The sequence below is a fragment of the Sminthopsis crassicaudata genome, chromosome 1 (assembly GCF_048593235.1).
Source record: "Sminthopsis crassicaudata isolate SCR6 chromosome 1, ASM4859323v1, whole genome shotgun sequence".
Classification (NCBI taxonomy): Eukaryota; Metazoa; Chordata; class Mammalia; order Dasyuromorphia; family Dasyuridae; genus Sminthopsis; species Sminthopsis crassicaudata.
This window is the reverse complement of record NC_133617.1, coordinates 698,552,786-698,576,737: the sequence shown is the minus strand read 5'-3', so window position 1 is coordinate 698,576,737 and position 23,952 is coordinate 698,552,786. Positions and strand designations below refer to the sequence as shown.

The 23,952-nt window shown below is 37.3% G+C and overlaps 1 protein-coding gene across 8 annotated transcripts in view; it reads left to right on the top strand.

Moving 5' to 3' along the window:
* CHCHD6 (coiled-coil-helix-coiled-coil-helix domain containing 6) overlaps positions 1-23,952 on the top strand; it is a 339,494-nt gene that overhangs the window by 268,747 nt on the left and 46,795 nt on the right. For all 8 annotated transcript variants that reach the window (XR_012484954.1, XR_012484952.1, XR_012484953.1 and 5 more), the window contains one exon: positions 5,562-5,632. Coding sequence is in view for 4 of the 8 variants with exons in the window: in XM_074283786.1 (XP_074139887.1) it covers positions 5,562-5,632 (71 nt within the window). In the remaining 4 variants the exon portion in view is untranslated. The remainder of the gene's footprint in view (positions 1-5,561; positions 5,633-23,952) is intronic.

The window sequence follows — 23,952 nt, the reverse complement described above, 5'->3', positions numbered from 1 at the left end:
CTGCTCTGCCTGATGACTTCCCTCACTTCCTTTAAGTCATCTTAAATCCCACCTTCTACAGGAAGCCTTCCCCAACCCATCTTAATTTCAATGCTTACTCCTTAATTATTTCCTATTTATACTGTAAAATAACTTGTTTATAAATATTTATTTGATTATTATCCACCCTTATTAGATTGTGATTTCCTTGAGAGCATCTTTTTGCCTCTCTTTATTTCAAGGGCTTAGTACAGTACCTGGTATTTAGTAAGAGCTTAATAAATGTTGGTTGATTGATAAAAGTGAGAGGGTTGAACTAGTTGATCTTTAAGGTCCCTTCTAGCTCTAAAAATCTACCTGTGATTCTAAGTCTATATCTGAAGATAAAGAATCCTTATCCTATCCTTAAGGGCAAGATCTCTTTTATTTTTATGGAATACCTAATATAGGTGCAGAATACTTAGGAAGTGCATTGTGATGATGATGATGATGATGATGATGATGATGATGATGATGATGATGATGATGATGATGATGATGATGCAGCATTACAGAGCCTTGAATCATAGATGCTTAGGAAATGCATTGTAGTGGTGGTAGTGGTGGTGGTGATGAGGATGAGGATGAGGATGATGCAGCAGCATTACAGAGTTCTAAGTTGGATGGAATACAAAACATTAGATATTATAGTTTTGCTGGTTAAGGTTTCATTTAATCTCTCTCTCTGTGGAGATGGATGTATTAATTTTTTCAGTAACCATGGTGGGTTTGATATAGAATAAAAGTGCTTAATTATGCATCTTTACATACGGTCCTCATTAACATCATGAATCCAAAACAGATACTCTTTAAAGAATCACCTTCAGATTTTTCAGAGCAGGAAAGAAATAACTTTTAAACCCCACGAAGCATTCATATCAGTAACCAATTTTAATATTAATAACTGCTCCATCACCATAGAACTTGCTATAACAGGTGACTTAAATTTGCTATATACCTTCAAGAGTTTGATTAAAGGCTTACCTTAGGTGGTTTTGTTCCCAGAAGAAAAAATTGAACCGCTATTTTTTCTGACCCTTTTAGAAAGAAGAGGGACTCATTGCCCCCTTAAAGAGGCCTTTCTGTAAGTCATAATAAATTTTTGTGACTGTCCTCTGCTACGAGTGAAGTGTGTAGCAAACTCAGTTACCAAAATTGTTTCCTCATGATATTACCCAAGATTAAGATGGAAATGTGAAATCAGCTAACCCTAATATATGTGTACTATATATGTGTAATATATGTGTGATATGTATATAACATATAATCTGTACATATATATGTATGTATATATATTATTTTTAACAATTACATGTAAAAACAAGTTTTGACACTTTAAAATTTTGAGTTCTAATTTCTCTCTCCTTCCCTCACCTTACCCCTCATTGAAAAGGCAGGAAATTTGGTATAGGGTATACATTTACAATCATATAAAACATATTTTCTTGTTAATTACATTTTCCCATATCATAACAGCCACCTTCCCTAATTTGCCCTTCTATCAGCAACCCCTCCTTCTTTTATTCCCTTACATTCCTATTTTCTTGTAGGATATGTACATTTCATTTTCTGCTATACAGAACACATTGTGTGTGTTATTCCCTCTTTGAGCCTATTCTGATGCTGTATCCTACCCCCTCCACAACTTCCCCATTCTCCCCTCCACTATAAAATTACTTTAATGCCTCTTTTGGTGGTTATTTACCCTATTCTGTCTTTCCCTTTACCCATCTCCCAGTGCATTCCTTTTTCTCACCTCTTAATTTTATTTTTTAAAACAATTATTCCATTATATTCATTTCTCACTTGTTGCCCTTCTTCTAACTACCCTAATATTGATAAGGTTCTTAGAAGTTACAAGTATCATCTTTCTATCTAGGAATGCAAACAGTTTAACCTGTTTGAATCCCTTATGATTTCTCTGTCCTGTTTGTTTTGTGTTGTTTTTTTTCTGCTTCTCTTGAGTCATGTATTTGAAAGTCAGATTTTCTATTCAGCTCTAAACTTTTCATCAGAAATGTTTGAAATTCCTCTATTTCACTGAATAGTCATTTTCTCCCTGAAGGATTATACTCAGTTTTTCTGGATAGGTGTTTCTTGGTTGTAATCCTAGCTCCTTTGTCCTCCAGAATATCTGTTCCAAGCCCTCCAATCCTTTAATGCAGAAGATGCTAAATCTTGTTATCCTGACTGTTGCTGACTAATATTTGAATGATTTCTTCGAGGCTGCTTATATGTTTTCCTTGACCTGGGAACTCTGGAATTTGGCTATAATATTCTTGGGAGTTTTCATTTTGAGATCTCTTTCAAGAAGTAATCAGTTACTTCTTTCATTTTCTATTTTATCCTCTCATCCTAGAATATTGGTGAAGGATTTTTTTGATAATTTCATGAAAGATAATGTCTGGGATCTTTTTTTAATCATGACTTTAAGATAGTCCAGTAATTCTTCCTTTCTATTTTCCAGACCAGTTGTTTTTTCAATGAGATAGTTCACATTTTCTTCTATTTTTTTCTCCATTCTTTTAATTTTGTTTTATTGTTTCTTGTCTCCTGGAGTCATTAGTTCCACTTGCCCAACTCCGATTTTTAAGGAATTATTTTCTTCAGTAAGCTTTTTTACCTTCTTTTCCATGTGAGCAAATCTGCTTTTTAAGATATTCTTCTCTTTAGTAGATTTCTATGCCTATTTTGCTCTTTGACCTATTCTGTTTTTTTTTTAATGTTCTCTTCAGGGTGTGTGTGTGTGTGTGTGTGTGTGTGTGTGTGTGTGTGTGTGTGTGTGTGCGCGCGCACATGTGTGCTTTTTTTACCAAATTGTTGAAATTTTTCATAATCTTCTTGCATTTTCCTGAGTTATTCCTTGCCTCTCTTTAATTTTTAAATCCTTTTTGAGCTCCTCCAAGAATTCTTTTTGGGCCAAGAACATTTCACATTTTGATTCAAAGCATCGAATGTAATAATTTTTACTGTGTTGTCTTCTGAGTTTGTGTTTTGTTCTTACCTATCATAACAACTTTCTATGGTTGGTATCTCTCTGTTGTTTGTTCATTTTTCCATCCTATTTCTTGACCTTTAACGTTGGGCTCTGTTCCCGGGGTGGAGAGGTCACTGTCACAAATTTCAGGGTTTTTGTTCAACTAATTCTGGAGTTCTATTAGTTTTCATTTCTTCCAAGGTGGTATAATCTAACAACAGGTGTGTTTGTTACTTTCTTGGCCTGAGCTGTGGTCTTTGAGTGACCACAAACATTCTTTTTTGCCCTGGAACTGTGACCAGCATCCTTGCCACCATGTACCCACAAGCTCTTGTGTGCTAGTATTGCTCCAGATCCTGAGACTTTGACCCAAGACTATATAACCTTGATCTGATATAAGCACTTCTCTGACCTCTTTATTCTCCATGGACCTAGAGCTCCAGAAGTCACTACTGCCCATTCATTTGCTCCCAAGCCTTGCTGTGGTCAAGCCCAGGGCATTCCCTGTACTGGACTGCATTCTACTCTTACCCTGGTGGGACAGACCATCCAGTTGGGACAGACCATCCAGTTGTCTTTCTAAATTGTCTTGGGCTGGAAAATTGTTTCATTCAACCTCTTTGTGAGTTTTCTTCCAGCAGTACCAGAATTCATTTTAATATGTTATTTAAAATTGGTTGGGGAATTTGGGAGACTCAGATGAGTTCCCTACCTTTTATCTGCCATCTAGCAGCTTTTCTATTTTAAAGAATTTTCTTCTAGGTTTCTTAAATACTTGAATTCAGGACAGAACTCACTGTAGCTTTAACACTGAGTTCACTTAACTAGGATGGAGATCCTGAGGTGTATGTATGATTCCTTAGCCACAGTTCAGAGAAGAGTTCTTGGTCTAGGTAATATAGGAAGACATTGTCAAAGGTACACAGAGAAAAGAGACCTTAAATCTCATCTAGTCCAACCTCTTTCCAAATGGCACCGTTACCTCTATATCATCCTTAGTAAGTAGTTTTATAGGCATCTGCTTGACTATTTTAAATTCATGTTATCCTGTTCATTTTCCTGATATGTGTTCTATTTTATCACTATTTCTCTTAAAAGTGTCATCCAAAACTCAGTAGAGTCTAGTTTTTAATCTGGGTATAGATTTCAATGTTATATTTCAGGAAAGCAGCATCCTATGGGCAGGTGTGATTCACAAGAGTTAGTATGTGATTATAGAAAGTGCCTAGGACTATAACTCAGGAGACCTACTCACTGACTATGTGATCTTGGCCCAGGCATTTTCTTTTTCTAAGTCTCTGTTTTGTCATCTTTAAAATGAGGAAATTAAATTTTCATGATCCTTCTTTGAGTCTAGCATACTGATTCTTTTGTAATAATGTATTCATGGAAGGTATGGATGATGCTCACGACTATGGAGCAGAATTAGTTAGGTCTTAGAACAGTTTGTTTATTTTGTGCATATTTTTACAATAAATTTTTGTTAGTCTATTTTTTTTACAACACCAAAATTTCCATTGATATATCTCCCCTTAATCCTTACCAGTGAGCTTTCATGTAACATAATATTTTTAAAGAGGAAAAAAAAGAAGAAAAAAGCAACAAAATGAATCAGTACAGCAAAAAAGGGGGAGAGAGAGAGAGAGCCTGAAAATGTGTGCGGTATACCAAATACATGGACTTACAACCTCTGCAAAGATGTGGAAAGGAAAGGAAGATCTTTTCATATACCTTCTTTGGACTAATAATGTTGTAGTCATTGTATATATTGTTTTCTTGGCTCTACTTAATTTATTCTGCATCAGTTAATAGAAATCTTTCCAGCTTCTCTGTATTCATAATAGCTGTTGTTTCTTGACAGCACAGCAGTTTTCTGTTTTATCCATGTGTCCAAGTTTATTTGGCCATTCTTCAATAAATGTACATCTATTCAAAACCTCCCTCCCAGAGTGGTTTGAGAATTAAATGAAATAATGTTTATTTTTTTTAAAAAAACTACATAGTATAGTACCTGAAACCATAATTAAGCCTCACATCAATGCTTGTTCTCTTTACTTTCTCCTACTTTCCTTGGCTGCATTCTTCATGGTAGCTATAAATTATTTTTCTATATTGGAAACTTCAGGGAATAAGCCTGGTATTGAAATCTGTCTCTGGATCAAAGGTCAGTCACTTTATTTGCATAATTTCAACTTGCTCCCCAGAATGTTTTTATTAATTCACAGCTGCACTGACAGCACTTTATTGTGCCTATGTTCCCACAACCCCTCCAACAACATTATCTCTGTCTTTTGTCAGCTTCATCAATTTACAGGGTATGAAGCAAAACTTTCTAAATAAAGTTTCTACATAGAGTTTTTATTTGCATTTTTCTTATTAGTGACTTCCAAGCATTTTTTCACATGATTGTTTGCTGTTATTTCGAGGAAAGTTCTTGGGAAACGGCTCCTGGTTTGCTATTTATATACATATATGGATGTACATATTCTGATTATCTTATATAAGTCCTATATCAAATAAATTTAATACAAAGTTTTTTTCCTATGTGGATTTTTTTTAATTGCAGAATGCTGAAATGTACAAACTGTCATCACAACAATTCCATGAGGCAGCTACTCGGCTGGAGGACACAATAAAGTAAGGATTTACCTTTTGTTCTTTGCAAAACTTAGCATATATTTGTGAATATCTTATCCTGTTACAAGTGAATATAAAGCTGCCTCTACCACTTAATCCCAACTGTCTAGAAGTACATAATAATGCCATCATTCTTCAAACTTAGAAATGGAGAAAGTGGTCATCCTCAATTGACCATATTACCTCTTTCTTTTACCAACTCATTGGCAACTTGAGGTATAGATTGAGTTAGAGAAGTTAGGAGATTACATTATTCCATCCTGTTACTTGATGATCTCTTTGTTATAACTTCTTTCCAAGCTCTCCTCCTATGACTGGATTAGCAATTCTCTGATTCTTTTCTCAGCCTTTGGAGAAACTGAAATTAGAAACTTCTTTTAAAAGCTATTTTTCTTTGTCCTGAAACTTAGCTATCCATTGGCCAACGCTGTTGGTATCCATTATAGTTCTAGCTTCAGTTTATGCAAATGCTAAGAAAAGTCAGAGAATCTCCAATTCCATGATGGGAGGAGAGCTTGGAAAGAAATTATAACAAAGACGACCATCAAATGACAGAATGGAAATAGTGTGATCACTAAGAAAATAGAGACACAAAGAGACACAACAGTTTCCCAACAATGGGAGATTGCAATAGCAGCAGATGCTGTATTTAATACTGTCCCTCATTACCTAGAAGAGATAGACAATCAAGAAATAGCCTGAAAAAGCTGTGGAAAGGGACAAGGCCAAGAAAATGAAATAGACACACTTCCCAAACAAAGACTAAGATGCTCATCATGAAAATCATAGGTATTGTCACTCCCAGCCTCCAACCCAACAACAAATCTTGACTTTTTATACCTTGTGATATCTATCCTATTCTCCTGACATCATTAATTTGATTTCACTAGTAGACTTTCACACATCTTTACACTTCTGAAGGTGCTATGCAGAAGATTTTTTAGATGCAAATTAATAATAAAACTAATTTTTTGTTTTGAGAATTTGGGATATGCCCTCTAGAGATACTTTGGAATACCAGAAAAGCTGGTTTTGGGGGTTACTGGCCTAAAAAGATTCATAGGCAGATTTGTTCTATCCTGAATGTTTGTGATCAAGGGGGAGAAGACAACTGGATGTTAAGTATTTGCCCTTTCTTGTTTCTTAAGTATTCTTTAAAACCTGCCCTGAATCATTTAGCAACTCTAAGACTTTTGGAGCTATCCAAGAATTCAGACTGTTCTCTACCTAAAGGTGAGAATGTAATAAGGAAGATAGGGAGAAGAAAAATAAATCCTCTCAAGTCCCAATGGTACTTTAGAAGGAAAATCCTCCGAAATAATCTCAGAGCCAGTGTTACCCTGAATGTTCCCTGAGCTTTCCATGTTGGCTCACTTCTCCATGTGTTCCAGGGGCCCCAGGCCCAACATTCCTCAGAGCTCCTAGATTTGTTCTAGTTGTACTGGAGCACCAGTAGTACCCTTTGCTACTTAGAAGTTGCTAAGCATTGCACCCATATAAGGTACTATAACAGCTTTCTAGGTGGTCTTCTCTGTTTCTGAGCTCTTCTTCCCATTCTCCCCCATTCCCACGCTTCCAGATTAATCTTTGTAAAAGTTTCCTGTATGTTACAACCTTCTGTCAATTTGACATTTCTACACAGCCTTTCCCCACTTTCCATTCCAGATTTATGGACTACACCTTCTCCACTAAAATCTTTCATTTCCAATTAAATTGGTCTACTTGTCATTGGCCATTTGTAGTCCTATCTATCTAGATATCTTTGCTCATATCTTGACTTTGAGTTAGTAGCCTTGCTACCAAGATGGGCCTCATTTGAATTTTATAGCATTTGTGTATATATATATATATGAACTAAAAGAAAGGTTCCCTTGGAAGATCATCATCCTGTCTCCAAGAAAAAAAATACTTTTTTGTCTTTATATATATATTTATATATATATATATATATATACATATACATATATATATATATATATATATATATATATATATACGTATGTATGTATGTATGTGCCAAAATTAGTTTATAAGTCCCTTGAAGCCAGTGCAGGCTCTGCAAATTTGTACATCTTTGCTATTTTCTACTGTCTTATTCTGCTGTCTCTTCATGTTTTGAGGATAACTATGGATTTGAGCATTGTTTTTTGTATTAACATTTTTTAAATTTTATTTCTGTCTTTTGTTTTTATGCCATAGTTATTCCTGTTATTGCTACATTCTTTGTAGCTCCTTCCTGGTAACAAAGAAAATGTTAATAAGCAGCCCAATCTGATAGTATATAAATTACAGCATATAAGTATTCTTCCACCTTTCTATGAAGAAGCATCAAAGTGTGTTTTTGTCGTATGTTGTCCTAGACCAAGAAACCATAGGTGGTCCTTGGAAGTTATGGCGGCAGATTGCAAACTCTTTAACTCCTTTCAGACTGAAAAACTCCTAAGTATAAGTTTGAAATGAATTTATTGTTAGAGAGCTGCCAGCTGATGAATTTTTTTTTCTCTCTTACCTTTTTTTCCCCCCTGAGACAATTGGGGTTAAGTGACTTGCCCAGGGTCACACAGCCAGGAAGTGTTAAGTGTCTGTGGCCAGATTTGAACTCAGGTACTCCTGAACTTCAGGGCTGGGGCTCTGTCCACTGCACCACCTAGCTGTCCCCTTTCTTTTTTTAAAGGAAAAAGAAAGAGGTTCTAAAAAAATAATAGAACATAGCTTGGATTGGATAATTCTGCAACCCAGTCTTTTCCCAACCTCTCCATGCAAAACAGACCCAGGTCATTGTTTTTCTTTTTTTCTTGTTAACTATTATCCATTTCTTCCCTCTTTTCTTTTTCTTATTTTTTAAATGGTTTTTATTGATATTTTTTGTTTTTATATAACCTTCATTTTCAGACAGATACCTCCTTCCCTTTCCAGAAATATAACAAAAAAGGAAAAATGGAAAAAACTGCAATTAAGCAAAACTAACAAATTAAAAAGTCTTAAGAGTACATATGCAACATTCTTTACACAAAATCCCAAAGTGCTACAAAGAAGGAACAGCAGCATTTCCTCCTCTCTTCTTCAGGGCCAGCCTTGATTTTATTAACTATCCAACATTTAGTTTTATTGTTTTTGTTGCTGTTCTTTCCATTTGCAAACTGTGGTGTTACATATATTATTTTTCCTAGTTCTATATTTATTTCACTTTGTATTAGTTCATATTAATTTCATGATTCTTTGCATTTTCATATTCATCATTTCTTATAAGTCAAATACATTCATGTGCCATACTTTGTTTAACCATTCCCCAGTCAGTGGGTATTTACTTCTTCCCAGTTCTTTAGTACCACAATAGTGCCTCCGGTGGTCCAATGTCGCTGGTCCTGGGGGTCAGGACTCCTCTTCCTGTGTTCAAATCTGGCCTCAGACACTTCCTAGCTGTGTGACTCCAGGCAAATCACATATCTTGGTTTGCCTCAGTTTCCTCCTCTGTCAGATGAGCTAGAGAAGAAAACCACTGCAATACTTTTGCCAAGAAAAGCCCAGATGAGGTCACAAAGAGTCAGACCTGATGGAAGTGACTGACCCACAGCAACAACACAGAATATTTTGGGTGTGAGGAACTTTGCATCCTGTCTAGATGCCCTTTTTCTGGGCCATTCAGCATGGCTGCTTGATGAGCTCAGTTCCCAGCTCTGATCCTTCTGACAGGATGGAGGACACAAGACCTGCAGACCCTGGGCCACTGTTATTTGACCCAATGCTTATCCCCTCAGAACCCCAGGCCTTGATAATAGAGTCCTTAGGATTTCTTTCTCCATGTACTCTGCGGGTCTCCTCCTTTATTTGTTCTCTCCACCAATCAGATGGTAAGCTCCTGTCTGCAGAGCCTGTCTAGCGTTTTCTGTTTGTATCTGTGGGATTGAGCACAGGGCCTGACCCCCATAGTAAGTGTTTAATAAATCTCTCCATTCATGCATACATGCCTTCATGCATTGGGGCCATATATCTCATGGAATTCTTTAAAGGACAAAACTAGAAACAGTAGATAATCAGCTAGGTGGTACAATGAATCGAGCTCTGGGTCTGGAGTCAAAGTCCCGAGTTGAAATATAGTTTCTCATTACTTACTAACCTTGTGGTCCTAGGCAAGTCACTTAACCTCTGCCTCAATTTCCTAATTCGAGGAAGCTGATTATTGGGAAACTGGGAAACAGGACTGCTGTGAGGGTCAAATGAGATAATTATAATGTCCTTGGCACAGCACCTAGCATATAGTAAGTGCTTGTAAACATTGACTTATAATTATGAGCTGGTAAATGGGTTATCAGGTTTTAGTACTTGAAAATTTCACATAAAGAGGCAATGAATAGGATGGATTTTGATGGGAAATGGGAATCATGGGAAGACTAACAAATTAATGCAGATTAAAGTAAACAGAACCACAAAAATAATATACAGAGACTACATTATAAAAGGAAAGAAGAACACAATAAAACAATGTTAAGTGAATGCTATAAAATTGTATGTCCCATCTTAGTCCCAAAGAAAAAGAGAGAAGAGAGGTCATCTTATATAGAATTGCCTATGAAGCCAGACTTTTTTAATAGGTTCTCTAGTTTGACTAAACTATTTTTGTCTTTTTGACTAAATTTTTGTCCTCTTTTAAATTCTTTGTTATAAAGGATAACTATTGAAAAGTGGAAATAACACTAGGAAAAATATATACAATACAAAGAAAAGATGTCATTAAGATGACATATCAAAATATATCACAATTATTTAAATCTTATTTCCCAGTAAGCCTAAAATGAAGCAAGCTAAAGGTGACATCATTAAAAAAATTAGGAAGAGAATTTTTCATAGTTATGGCTAAGGGAGAAGCTGACCCCTTCCCATCAATCTTTGTAATGCTGAATGTGGGTAAGAGTCCAGCCTGGACATAGGTACATTTGATGATTTCCAGCTGCTTATTGGGTATCCTGTAGAAATATGAACACTCATGATACTGAAAACTAAACTTATCTTTTCCTAACAGTTCCTGCTCTCTTCTAGCTTTCCTTTTACTGTTGGGTACACCCTCTTACAACTCAGGAGTCATCCTCAGATCTCCACAGCCTTTTACCACCCCATGTCCAGTTTGTTGCCAAGGGCTACTTTACTGTATCATCTTTCTCACACACTCCCTTCTATCCTCTGGCATTACTACTGCCCTGGCACATGCCTTTATCATATTACTTCATGCTGGATTGTTGCAACAGCCTGCTGGGGAGCTAAAGAAATCATATTTATAAAGTACTTAACGTGATATAACAACATAAATGCTTGTTCCTCTTTCCTTCCTCAAGTCTCTTCTCACTCCCATCCATCCTGTAATCAGTCAAAAATGTGTTAAACTGAGAATACAAAATGTTAAATCCTAGGAATACAAAAAGAGGGTAATAGTCTCTGCCCTCAAGAATGTTAAAATCTAATAGATTTGAACACAGGAAGAGGAGTCTAACAAACAGACATACAAAGTCAATCATATACAGGATAAGTTGGTAGAAGACAGTGGAACTGAGGAAGATTTGAGAAGACTTGCCATAGAAGATGGGATTTTAGTTGAGACTTAAAAGGAAGTCAAGGAGATCAGTAGTCAGAGCAGAAGAGGGGGGAGCATTTAAGTCATGGCATACTCAGTGATTTCTCATCACTCCCAAGAGCCAAACACAAAGTACTTTGTTTGGCATCAAAGCTCTTTGGCCTAGGCCCCTCTTAGCCTGCAAGAAGACTTACACCTGTCTCCCCATCAGGTACTCTTCACTAAGCTGACCATGGTTTTCTTGTCATTCCTCCCACAAAACACTCCATCTCTAGGCTTTGGGCATGGGATGCTCTCCTTCTTCATTTCTGCCTCGAGGCTTCTATGACTTCTTTCAAGTCCTAACTAAAATCCTAAGCTTTCCCAATTTTTCTTATTTCTAGTTCATCATCTCCAATTTATCCTTTATATAGCTTACTTGTACATAGTTGTTTACATGTTATCTTTTCCGATTAGACTGAGCAGGGTCTATTTTTTGCTTTCTTTGTACCCCCCAACATTTAGTACAATGCCCTACCATAAAGAAAGCAGTTAATGATGTTTATATACTGACTTTTATATATATATTTTTAATATATATTATATATTTTTCCCTATCTTTGAGATGGTTTTAGAGGGAGTTGAGTTTTTCTGAAACCTTTTAAAAGGTTTCATTTTCTCAGAAGTTCCCTTCATTCTTTTAAAAATAATTTTTCCATCTATTCTTATAGTTCTTTTGGCCAAATTCTTCTAATTTCTAGATTTCTTGTAAATATTGAAGCATTATTTTCCTCTGGAGTTTTATCCTTATGTTCTTTTTTAGCTCATAGTGGGGTTGCTTTTTTTTTCTCCCATTGCATTATTTTCTTATATTTGCTCATGTTTCCAGCTTTATCTGTTGAAAGTATCTCACTCCCCTGGTGTTTATTCTCTGTAATTATTGGAGTTACTGATTTCTCAGTGTAGAACCTTAGGAGTAAGTGATTGCTAGTAGCCACAAAAGTGGTTAGCCTTCTGCCTGGAACAGTGCATTTGACATTCTTTGATAATCATTATTTCTGGGATCTTCCTTTTAAGTGGAATCTTGTTTGGAACAGGTACAAAGTCTTTACCCACAGTAGAGTTGGTAGGGATCTGAAGACAATAAGAGCAGTACTGTCTTGTTTTTGCCTTTTTCCCTCCCTAAATATCACCAAATGTTTCTCTTTTCATAATTTGATTTTTTTGATCTAGCACTTCATTTCACACACATATTTTCTTTATGAGACAGTTATAAAACAGTAGCTTTTAACCTGAAGTCAATCAAATCTGTGTTTTTATGTTTTATATAATTGTTCATCACATAATTGGTTTTCCTTTGTACTCTTACATGTTTAATATTATGCATTTAAAAGTATGACAGATCCATAGGCTTCACTAGAAGCCTTCACATCCAAGGGGTCATTAGTCACAAGAAGGTTTAAGAACCTCTATTTCAGAGGGAGCTAAATTTGGCTAGAACTTTTCATATTGACATTTTTCCCAAAAAGGTGATGAATTTCTTCCTTGACAGCAGCTCTATGTAGATCTTCTAACTAAAGCACAATTGGTATTTCAGTCTCCTTAGGAAGGAGAACTATCCACCCTACTGAAATCACAGGTGTTTGAAGTATTCAAATGAATATCCCCTCTTCCTCCCAGTCTGGACTAGCTCTAGGCCCTGAGGGTAGTGGTGATCACAGAATGATAAAACACATTTTGAGTAGACCCTAATGAGTCTAGAATGAATGAGCTCATCCCAGGCCAGGCAGGAATTGCCTTTGGTGCCCCAACTTTCAGTTCCACACTCTATCAACAGATTTCTCCTTCATACAAACCAAATAAGGAGCAATTCAGAAATCATTTTGCTTACACGTAGGAAAATTCCTTGACTGGGAGATATATGGGACTAACTAATGATTGTAAATTGCTTTATAAGTACTGTAAAAATGCCAACTAGTGGCAGCAGCAATATTTTTGGATTTTTCTTCCAAGATAGTAGAACATTTCCTCCAAACATTTTTCAGCTAGCCAGTAGATAAGAGAAATGGCAGAAGTTTTTTTTTAGGAGTTATATAGAACCTAAAATACTGTGGGTTTTCAATTAGACTATATGATAAAAGGAAGAAGCACTTTTATTATTGTTGTTATTATAAACCCATATATTTGAACCATACTTTACACATATTTTACAGTATACAAAGAGCTTTTTATTTAATTGCCTCATTTGATCTTCACCATCTAATTAGGAGAAGATAGTTGAACAATTCCTATCCCAATTTTACAAAACTAATAAACTAAGTAGAGCTCAGAGGGTAAATGACTTGCCAGAAGCTACAAATCTAGAAAATGGCACCAGAATTATGTCACTGTGAAAGACCCTCCTGCCCTGCCTTGGGACCATCGAGTTTCTCTGATTCATTTATGCTTGGGTGAAGTCCAGTGTACATAGACTGGTTATCTGAGAATTCACCCAGGAAAATTGGTGCCTTCTTTTCTGAATCATTAGAGAAGTTTTAAATAAATGGAATAGAAAGGGGAAGGTGTTGATTGTGGAAGGCAGACGTTTTTGGCACCAGAAGAATTGTGTGTTTGAAGAAATGGAATCCAATGTAACCGCACACACAAAAACAGCTACAACTACCCAGCAGCAGGAATTGTTTGGATTTTCTGAAGGAAGAGATTAAGACCCCAGGGGACAGACTGTATTTACTGTGTCACATCTATTTTTTATGACAACCTTCAGTCCTCTTCCCCTGGGAAGCATTCAGAGCCTGTCTATGCCTCTCATTGTCAAAACTTGTAGTGTAGGTTACTGGCCACACAAACAGTCATCTCTCAAAGAGGTTAAAACAATTGAGTTGGGGAAGGAGGTTATTAACCATTTCCTTGATCTTAGTAAACAATGCCTCAAGACCTTTGATCCAAGGATGAATCACTAATTTGCTCTCTACTTATAAGATACTTGTGTTTATTTTACCTGAACTGAACATTTACACTTTCTCTCCTTAAGAAAGGGTTACACAAATCTAGGGGTTTGGAGTTGGGGGAGGGGAGAAATCAGGAAGGGGTGCGGTAAAGGGGAGAAACACCAGTACAAGCTAGGAACGTATTCTCTACCCTCAAGATGTTGTTTATATGCTAAGGTTACCTAAAGAGGAGCAGCAGGAAAGGTGAGGGAAAAGATGGAGCACTTGAGGGAGTTACCCAGGAAGGTGATTCCGGGGACACCTGACAAAAGTTGATGGGTCAGAGTCAAGGGCAGGAGACAGGCTCTTGATGGGGAGATGATGGTGTGGGCTTGTGGAGAGATTTGTGGAGAGACACAGCTTGGTGTCCTTTAACCAGGAGACAGGGTCTCCCTACTGGGAGTTTTCTGCACCCTTGAAACCACCAGATTCAATTGGGAGAAAATGCTGATGGTTTATTGCTTATTCACTGAAGCAAAGATTTATAAATTACTGTGTGTTTGAACTAAGCCACACCTCCTCACACCCTAACCAAGTTGAACCTCTGGACATTCACCAAACATAATTCCCATCCTTTTTTCTTTCCTAGGCTCACTCTTATAATACTCTTTCCCCAAACCCCCTGACAATTTAAATCTTTCTTAAAAGTATAGATCAAGTCCTTCCTTTTCCTGGCTGAAACCTTTCCCATTAAAGTAATAAGAATAACTGAAGGAAGTGGATATTTTCAACATAAAGAAGATCCAACTCACTTCCAGTTGATCAATGATGAAATAACTACACCCAGAGAAGGAACACTGGGAAGTGAATGTAAATTGTTAGCACTACTGTCTATCTACCCAGGTTACTTGTACCTTCGGAATCCAGTACTTAATGTGCAACAAGAAAATGGTATTTACACACATATATTATATCTAGGTTATATTGTAACACATGTAAAATGTATGGGATTGCCTGTCATCGGGGGGAGGGAGTGGAAGGGAGGGGAGGATAATTTGGAAAAAATGAATACAAGGGATAATGTTATAAAAAAAATTGCTCATGCATATATACTGTGGGAAAAAATTCTAAATAAAAAAAAAGTAATAAGAATAAGAATCTCAGCTCTCAGTTGTTTTTTCAGTCTTGTTTGATTCTTCATGATCCGTTTTGGGATTTCTTTGTGAAAAGACAGAAGTGATTTGTCATTTCCTTCTACTCATTTTATAGATGAGGAAACTAAGACAAAGTCTGTGTGGGAAAAGGTGAAGAACTTACAGTACATATTTATCAGAGACTGATAGCTAAAATAGATCAAGTTATAGGCTTCAGTTTCATCTTCTCAGGAGTCATGTAATTTTAGATAAGGCCTGGACTACATTCTATTATCTAACATGGCCGAAGAAGCTGTGTATCACCTTGTCTACTACATTCCACTGGCCAACTAGGGGAACAGTAGACTTATGTGACCAATCACAACATATAGAGAGCAGGATTTTGGAGGTTCTTTGTCTGAAATGTATAAAAGCTGTAAGAATTTTCAAGGCTCTGACCCTATCCTGCTGTGAAATTTGGCTCGCAGACCAGGATGGAGTCCGCGTCTCGAGATTCTAATAAATAATTCTGCTTTCTATGAGTGATCTCTGAGTAGTCAATTTGGGTAGGTCTTTTTGTCCCAAACAACCAATTTGGTTCTTGGGGCAGCTAGGTGGTTGCAGAAGAGAGCAATGTTGCCAGGCCTGGAGTCCTGAATCAGACCCAAGTTCAAAATCTAGCCTCAAGCTAAAACAAGACCTAAAACAAGAATAACTCACTAACATTTATATAGTGCTTACTCTATTCCAGACTGCTAATGCTTTACAATTATTTTCTCATTTATTCATCATAACAATCCTGGAATGAAAGTGCTATTATCCTCATTTTACAGATGAAGAAACTAAGGCAGACAAATGAAGTGATCTTGCTCAGAGTCCCACACCCAAGTGTCTCAAGTCTTCCTGACTCTGGGCTCAGCTCTCTCTGTAAGCTCCAGCTGCCCAGCCAGAAGTGACCCCTCCTTCACTTGAACTCTTCTAAGCATATGTTTTGTCTCTCCATTTTTATTCTATTATAGTTATTTGTATGTGTGTCATTCCCTCTACTTGACTTCAGATCAGGAATCCTGCGCGCTTATTTCCATAGTCACACTTAGTTCTGAGCATTGGTTCTTACATAGAAGAAATGCCCAATAAATGATGACTGAAGTGAATTGAAAATAGCATTTTTAAATATGTAATTCAGACAGCTCCCCTAGTTAGTATGAAATAGCAGGGCTTTACTTTACTTCTCTTGTCCTTTCCAGAGGGAAATTTCCTATTTGGGAGTTTGCCAAAACATTATTCAGAGTGATTTACATGGCCCTTTAAGAGGTGGACAAATCAGGATGTCAAGTTTAAAGCTAATTTCACCACAGCTGGAACTGATTTGGAATTCTCTTGGAGGAAGGCAGCAGTAATGAAACTTAGAGGAGGAACTAAGAACATAAAACCTCTGAAAAAAACTGGCTTCCCTCTAAAATGGTTCGTACATATCCTAGGAGATTAGAAGGGGCAGAAGCAGAGCATTTCAGGCAGACTTGTTAGGGGTACCATGTGGATAGAGGAAGGACTACCTTACCTAGCCCAGGCAAGGAACTCCCTGATATCATGGTTGCTGGTTCAAGGATCCTTCAGAGCCACACACTCGTCCCTGTGTGGCAAGACTTCCTTGCACTGCAGCCCTCATTTCTCTCCATTCTGAATTCCTGGAGTAGAATTGCTTTGACTACTGTCGTATTCCCTAGGCTTCCTACTCAAATGCCATTCTCCTTTCCTATGCCAGCTTCTTTAGATGCAATCTAAACTGGGATGTCTGCCTCTTCAAAGGTCAGGCAAATTATTATTATAGTTTTGCACTTTTTATTATTATAGTTTTGCCCTTTAGAAACTGAACCCCATTTTCTCTCATGGAAATGTCTTCAGGACTAGCAAGCAGGTTCTTTGTTGACTGACTGATTGACTTCCTGGGGATTTCCCTGTCTTTCTCTGGTGTTTTTCCCCCTCATTCTTGGTGTGTCACAGCATGCTCTTTGTGACCTGGGCAGATGGCATTCAGTCTCACAACAACAGTGAGGTTAGTGTAACCAGCTGGAATTTGTCTGTTTTTAGAAATGAGAAAACCGAAGTACCTGGAAAGGCAGTCAATAAATAACCATATACCCCAATAAATAACCATATACCCCAAAGAGAATCACATAACAAGGACCTGGAGTAGTCAAAATAGAACAGGAAAAGAGGGCAAATGTAGTTGAAAATAATGGTCTAGAAAGTTACTTGCCACATCCTTGATACTTAACAATTGGTATGATCTTGGACAAGTCACTTCCTCTATTGAAATGATGAGGGAACCCCATACTGTCCTGACTTGCTGGGGGGTTGGGGGGGGAGGAACCATGAGTTAAAAGCTTGAGAACTCCTTGAAAGGAAGAAACTCTTCTTGAACTCTCCAGGGAGAGGCCTGCCTCAGGGAATCAAGATAAAATGGTTTCATTCTGTTATCTTGGTGGGATTAATTGAGCCCAGGACCACTTCTACTTAGCCCAATTGGAGATCTAGATTTCTATAGACTTCTATTTGAGTTGAAGATTAGTCTAGAACTACTCAATTCAATTGAAAAATTTCTATTTAATTTGCAAAGATCTTGGTCTAATTTCAGCTCAAACTATACCCCCCCAACCAAAGTTTCAAATTATTAAAAGGGGAAACTTGGGGTACTTCTTTGCAGAGGACTTAAAAGCAGGAACATGCCATGCCAAGGAACCTCTCTCTCCTTGGTATAGCTGCCTGTAAGGACCCTCTGCCCACTGAGAAGAAATTCTCTTCTCAGTGTCAGCCCCTCTATATCTCTATCACCTGTTTCCCTAACAGGACTACATCCCTCTTTACTTCTCTGTCGGAATTTCTCTGCTAGGAACTTTACTTTGCCACTGAGGAAGTCAGTCTTCCTAACAAAGGCTAACTTCTCAGGTCCAACAATAAACTTCTTTTTGCCAGTCTAACTTTTCAGGCTCTGTGCCGACCAGAAGGGGTTCCCACAAAACACTGCCCTGCGCCTGAACCTCATCAAAATGAGGTTTAAAAGATTATTTCCCTGTGTTTTGCATGATTGCACATATATAACCCACATCAAGTATCATGCTGCTTATCTCAGGGAGGCGGATGGAGAGAGAATAGAGGAAAGGAGGGAAAGAATTTGGAACTCAAAATTTTAAAAACCCAAATGTTTAAAATTGTTTTTACATGTAATTGGGGAAAAAATTTATTACTAAAAGATGGTCTCCCTTGTTTCCTCCTCCTTCCCTTCCCACAACTGCCAGAATGATTTTCCTAAGCATAGGTCTGACCATGTCTCTCTACTCAACAAACTTCAGTGGCTTCTTGTTGTCTCTAGGGAAAAACAGTTATCTGACCCCAACTTGCTTTTCCAGCCTTATTTTATTATTTTCCAGCCTTATGTTATTCACCTTGCCTACATTCTTGTTTCTTGAAGATAATACTGTTTTCTATCAAATAGTAAACATTTATTAAGTATCTATTATGTGCCAGGCAGTGTGTAAGCATTGGGGATACAAAAAGAGGCAAAAGACAGTTTCTGTCCTTAAGGGCCTTACAGTCTAATGAGGAGACAACAGGCAAACAAACATATATATAGCACAAGCTATACACAAGATAAATTGGAAATAACTAACAAAAAGTAGAAATAATTAACAAAAGGAAGGCAATGGAATTAAGAGGGATTGGGGATACTGGGATTTTAGTTGGGAATTAAAGGAAACCAAGGAAATCAGTGCTTGGAGCTGGGGAGGCAGCCAGAAAGAATGCCTGGAGTGAGAAAAAAAAAAAGTATCTTGTTCATGGACCAGCTTAGGAGGTCAGTGTTATATTGAAGAATATGTTCTGGGGAATAAGGTATAAGAGGGACATCTAGGTTATGAAGGTAGCAGAGGGACTGAAGGGCTTTAAATGCCACAACATTTTGTATTTGCACCTGGAGGCAATAGGGAGCCACTGGACTTCATTGAGAGGATAACAAATTTTTAACCTGCATTTTAGAAAAATCACTTTAATGACTGAATGTGCAGGATGGATTAGTATTGGGAGAGACTTTAGGCAGGCAGATCTGCCAGCAGACTATTTTAATAGGTCCAGGCTTGAGGTAATGAGGGTTTGCACCAGAATGGTAGCAGTGTCAGAAGAGTAGTAGTCAGTGTCATTTCTGACTTCAAACTGACTTGACAACAGCTTTTGAATATTTGGGGTAAGATAGTTGAGGAGTCCAGGATGACTCATAGGTTTTGAGCCTGCAGGACTGGAAGCATAACAATAACAGAGGAATAGGGAGAAAGCTAATGGGTTTTGTTGTAAGTTTAGAGTCTAGAATGTGGAGCAAATTCATTTTGTAATGTTAAATGAGGAGCTCCTAAGATAAGTTGAGGTGCAGTGTTTCCTATTATAAGCAGTAGGAACCAACTCAGTATTTTAAAGCAGGAGAATAACAGACTTGTGCCTTTAAAAAAAATGCCAGCTAGCTATACATGGATTAAGGAGGAGAGATCACTAAGGACCTAACAGAGAAGTGATAAAACCAAACTAGGATTATTATAAGTAGAAAGGAGAAAGAAGTGAAATGTTGTGTGGAAATAGAAGTAGATTTAGCTACTAATTAGAGTTTGAAGGACAGAAGAGCCAAAAATTATCATTCCAAGATTTTGAAATGAATGATAGCATGGATATGTATCAGAAATAGGAAAGTTTGAAGGGAAGATTTTAGGAAGGGGAGATGAATTAAGTTTAAGATATGCTATCTTTGAAATGATATTGGTAAGACCACAGATGTGGAGGCAACATGGACTTTAAGCAATCACCTTTAAGAAATCACTTGGGGGCAGCTCAGATTGTTCAGTGGTTAGAGCATCTGCCTTGGAGTCAGGAGGACCTGAGTTCAAATGAGGTCTTAGACACATTTAGCATCTTTACTAGCTGTGTGATCCTGGGCAAATCATTTAACCCCAATTGCCTTGTCCTTTCCCCACCCCCCAAAAAAAAATTAAAAGAAAGAGAGAGCACCTAGTCTTGATTGATTGATTTTACAATTAAAGACCCTCAGACCCAGAGATGTTAAGTATCTTACCAAGGTCAGATAGATAACGAGAAGCCCAACAAGATTAGAAAAAACCCTATGTCCTCTAACTTCAATTCAATTACTCTTTCTACCAAATGAGGTTGCTTCTAATAGAACTGTCCAGCATAGATTACAGGGGAAATATGGGCAATGGAAATCTCTGGAGATCTCAGTGGCTTCAGAATCAGAGGAAAAGTGGGAAATTCTTCATAGTCTTTCTCTGATCCTGTTAAATCTTCAAGTTAGGGCTATTTTTTAAAAAAATAATTTCTCAAAACTGTTGGGAACTGGTAAGGAGATATCATCCTCAGAAAATCTTTTAAGTATCTCTTCTTAGTGATAGAGATGATGAGTGCAGCCAAGCAGGATCATCAGGTCACTGGGCCCCTTACCAAGACCAAAACACTCAACAGACTGACATTAATAGCTATCAACTATCATTCCCCACATGGTGAGTGATAACATGGGAAAAGTGAGTGAGTGAGCCACTTGGTTGGAATCTCTCCCACAGATTTCTCATTTTTCTTCATATGTAAGCAAATAATAGCACCCCCAGATCATCATTTGCTCCTCTAAGACCAAGGCTAGGTTGGACAGAGAAGAAATAGAATTACAGAGTATTTCTACAGAAAAAAGCACAGGCCAAAAGCTATCCACTGTTATATTCACACCTAGTGGAGGAAAACAATCCAGATACAAAAAAAGACAAAAAAACAAATACAAGAGAAATAGACATATAGTTCCCTTTAGGTTTATAGACATATATGCATGGTAAATATAACAAAAGCTAATAATCTGTACAACACTTTTAAGATTTACAGAGCACTTCAAATATATTATTTGATTCCCCTAACATATGAGTTAGGTTCTATGGGTATGTATCACAATTATATATATGAAGAAACAGTCTCAGTTTAAATGACTGGTCTCTTAAGTTACAATAGAAATGAGATTTGAACCCAGCTGTCTCCTTGCTCCCAAATGTAGCACTTTTTCCTCTATATCATATTGCCTCTTACATGGAAGGAGGAATTTTTAGAATGCGCGAAGAAAAGGAAGATAGGATCAGTCTCAGAAAGCTTGATAAGAGAAGTTTTGAATTTCTCTAAGAAGGTAAAGGAAATTTTCTCAAAAATGAGAGAGAGGGATATAAGGACTCAAGTGAGATTGTGTAGAGCTGTACAAACCTGTATTAAAGTGTATATGCCAGGATGAAATAGGAGATGAGAGCAATTGAGGGGATGTGAGGTGCAACTAGTAAAAAGTCTTGAAGCACATGATTTGTAGTTTTGATATAAGAGGCAATTGGGAACCACTGTGGTCTTTTGACATGTTCATTATAACAGTTGGATAAATTCTTATTCCTGCTCTACTATATATGAAAGGTAGACTGAAAGAGAGTAGAAAAATTAGTTAAGGTAGTTACTGAAGGAGTCCAAAATATAAGGAATATATATATATATATATATATATATATATATATATATATATATATTTAAAATAAGTAGATTTTTTGTTATAGAAATAGGGGACAAATTCAAAACCATATCTAGAGTCTGAATTGAATAGGGTCTATGATATAGAAATACAGAAGACCCTCCTCTTGGTTGTTCCTAGCTTATCTCCAGGGCACACAGAAAACCTGTACGACTATGGGAGATCCTTGAGATGATCCTTCATGCTTCAAGGGATACTTTAAGGCAAAGTAATGCCAGAACCCAATTTCCACCCTTACCCTGGGTGCTACTAACCACTGACAGAGCTCATTTCAATCCAGAGCAGAAAGAAGATATTCAGTAAGTGTAACGTGCTCTCCTGGCAGTTACAATTACTAGTCTGTCCTGGACCCACCAGAGTACCTTTGACCACTGTCCTTTGCAGTGTGAGCTCTACCCGGCTCGCCTCCTCTGAGGCCTTCTAAGGTCTCTGGCCACAATCTCTTGAATCTATAGCTTAGTAACCGGTAGCGCACTCAAGAACAACCACGTGTAATCTTAAAAGCCTTTATTATACCTACTCACATAATGCCTTAACTGATGCCCTGACTTGTTGGTTCCCTGGTGAACACCTGGTCAGAAGACCCATGTGTTCACTACCAAAACCCTTACCTCTTTTGGCTACCCATCTTGGCTTGGCCACCCAGCTGGGGAGCCAGGGTGAACAGCAGGAGGTTAAAGAGGGCGGTTGCTGCCTGCAGTGGGCTTACATAGGGCCTATGAGGTCACACACACAGCCAATCAGCGAGAGAGTCACCCATTACGAAACTATCTCAATATGGCCAGGATCCCGCCCAAGGGCAGTCCTAATACTTCTGGGCCTCAATCTCCCGATGCACTGTGTCCGCCCATTTAAAGGGCCCTTACAAGTAAGAATTAGGTACACTATATTTTGACATAAATAAGCAAAACTAGACAATATGGGTTTGCATATAGTCATGGTAAAAAAACAAAAAAACTTATAAGAACAGAATATAGACTAAGGATATAGACTTTTGGTGGAAAAATTTCATACCAACCCTATTTCTTGGGAGATATATGACCTTGGTCAGGCAATTTCCTTTTTTCTAGACCTCAGCTTCACCTACGGAGTTTTGAACTAGAAGATCTTGAGGTCACTTTTATCTTTTCACATTCCGCAATATGGTTTTCTGGGACCCTTCTTCAATGTTTTGCCATTGTTTAGATCTTATTAGAGTGCATTGAGCTCTCAATTACAAAGAAACTATCTGTCCAGTTTTCTCTTATTCTCTGATGCCTGTCCACTGGCCATTTTACTTTGATAGTTGGCAAGATGATGGAAGAAACCCAAAGCAGCCAGTTAGTCGGGTATATTAAAATGATTGAATGAGAAAGAGATTGCAACTTTATTGGACTAAGTAAAGTTTGGGGATCATATGTATTTTTTTATTCATTTTGAAGTTAAACACAAAAAGACCAAAAAAAGAATATGTATGCGACACAGCATAAAAGAGGATTCAAATATAAAATATTTTACATAATTTACTTTTTAAAAAAAACGTAATACTATACATCATTTTCAAAGTTACTCTGCTTTTTTTGTACTTCCTTATAAGTTCTCTTTTGTTCTCTGCATGCAAATATTTTCTCCTCCTTTCCTTTCCACATTAGACACTACACATAACTTCTTTTTACTAATTTTTTCTCTGGAGAATGAATAGCATCTTCCTTCATATGTCCTTTGTAGTAGGTGAGTATTTGCAATACTCTAACTCATTCAGAGTTGTTCTTAGAGCAACATTGCTATTATTATGTACAGTGTTGTCTTGGTTCTATTCATTTCACTCTTCATTATTTCAGGCAAATCTTTACATGTTTTTCTAAAATCAACCAGCTCATCACTTCTTATGGCTTAGTAGTAGTATTCCATCACAATCATATTCCACAACTTGACAAGGCATTCCCTCAGTATCCAGCTCTTTGCTATCACAGAGAGAGTGAGTGGATGTAAATATTTTAGAATAGATAAGTTCTCTAATCACCCAATAATGGTGGGTCATGGGGTATACACAGATTTATAACTCTTTGGGTGTATTTTCAGATGTTAGATTAGTTCACAATGCTACCAGTAGAGAATCAGTATGCCAATTTTTT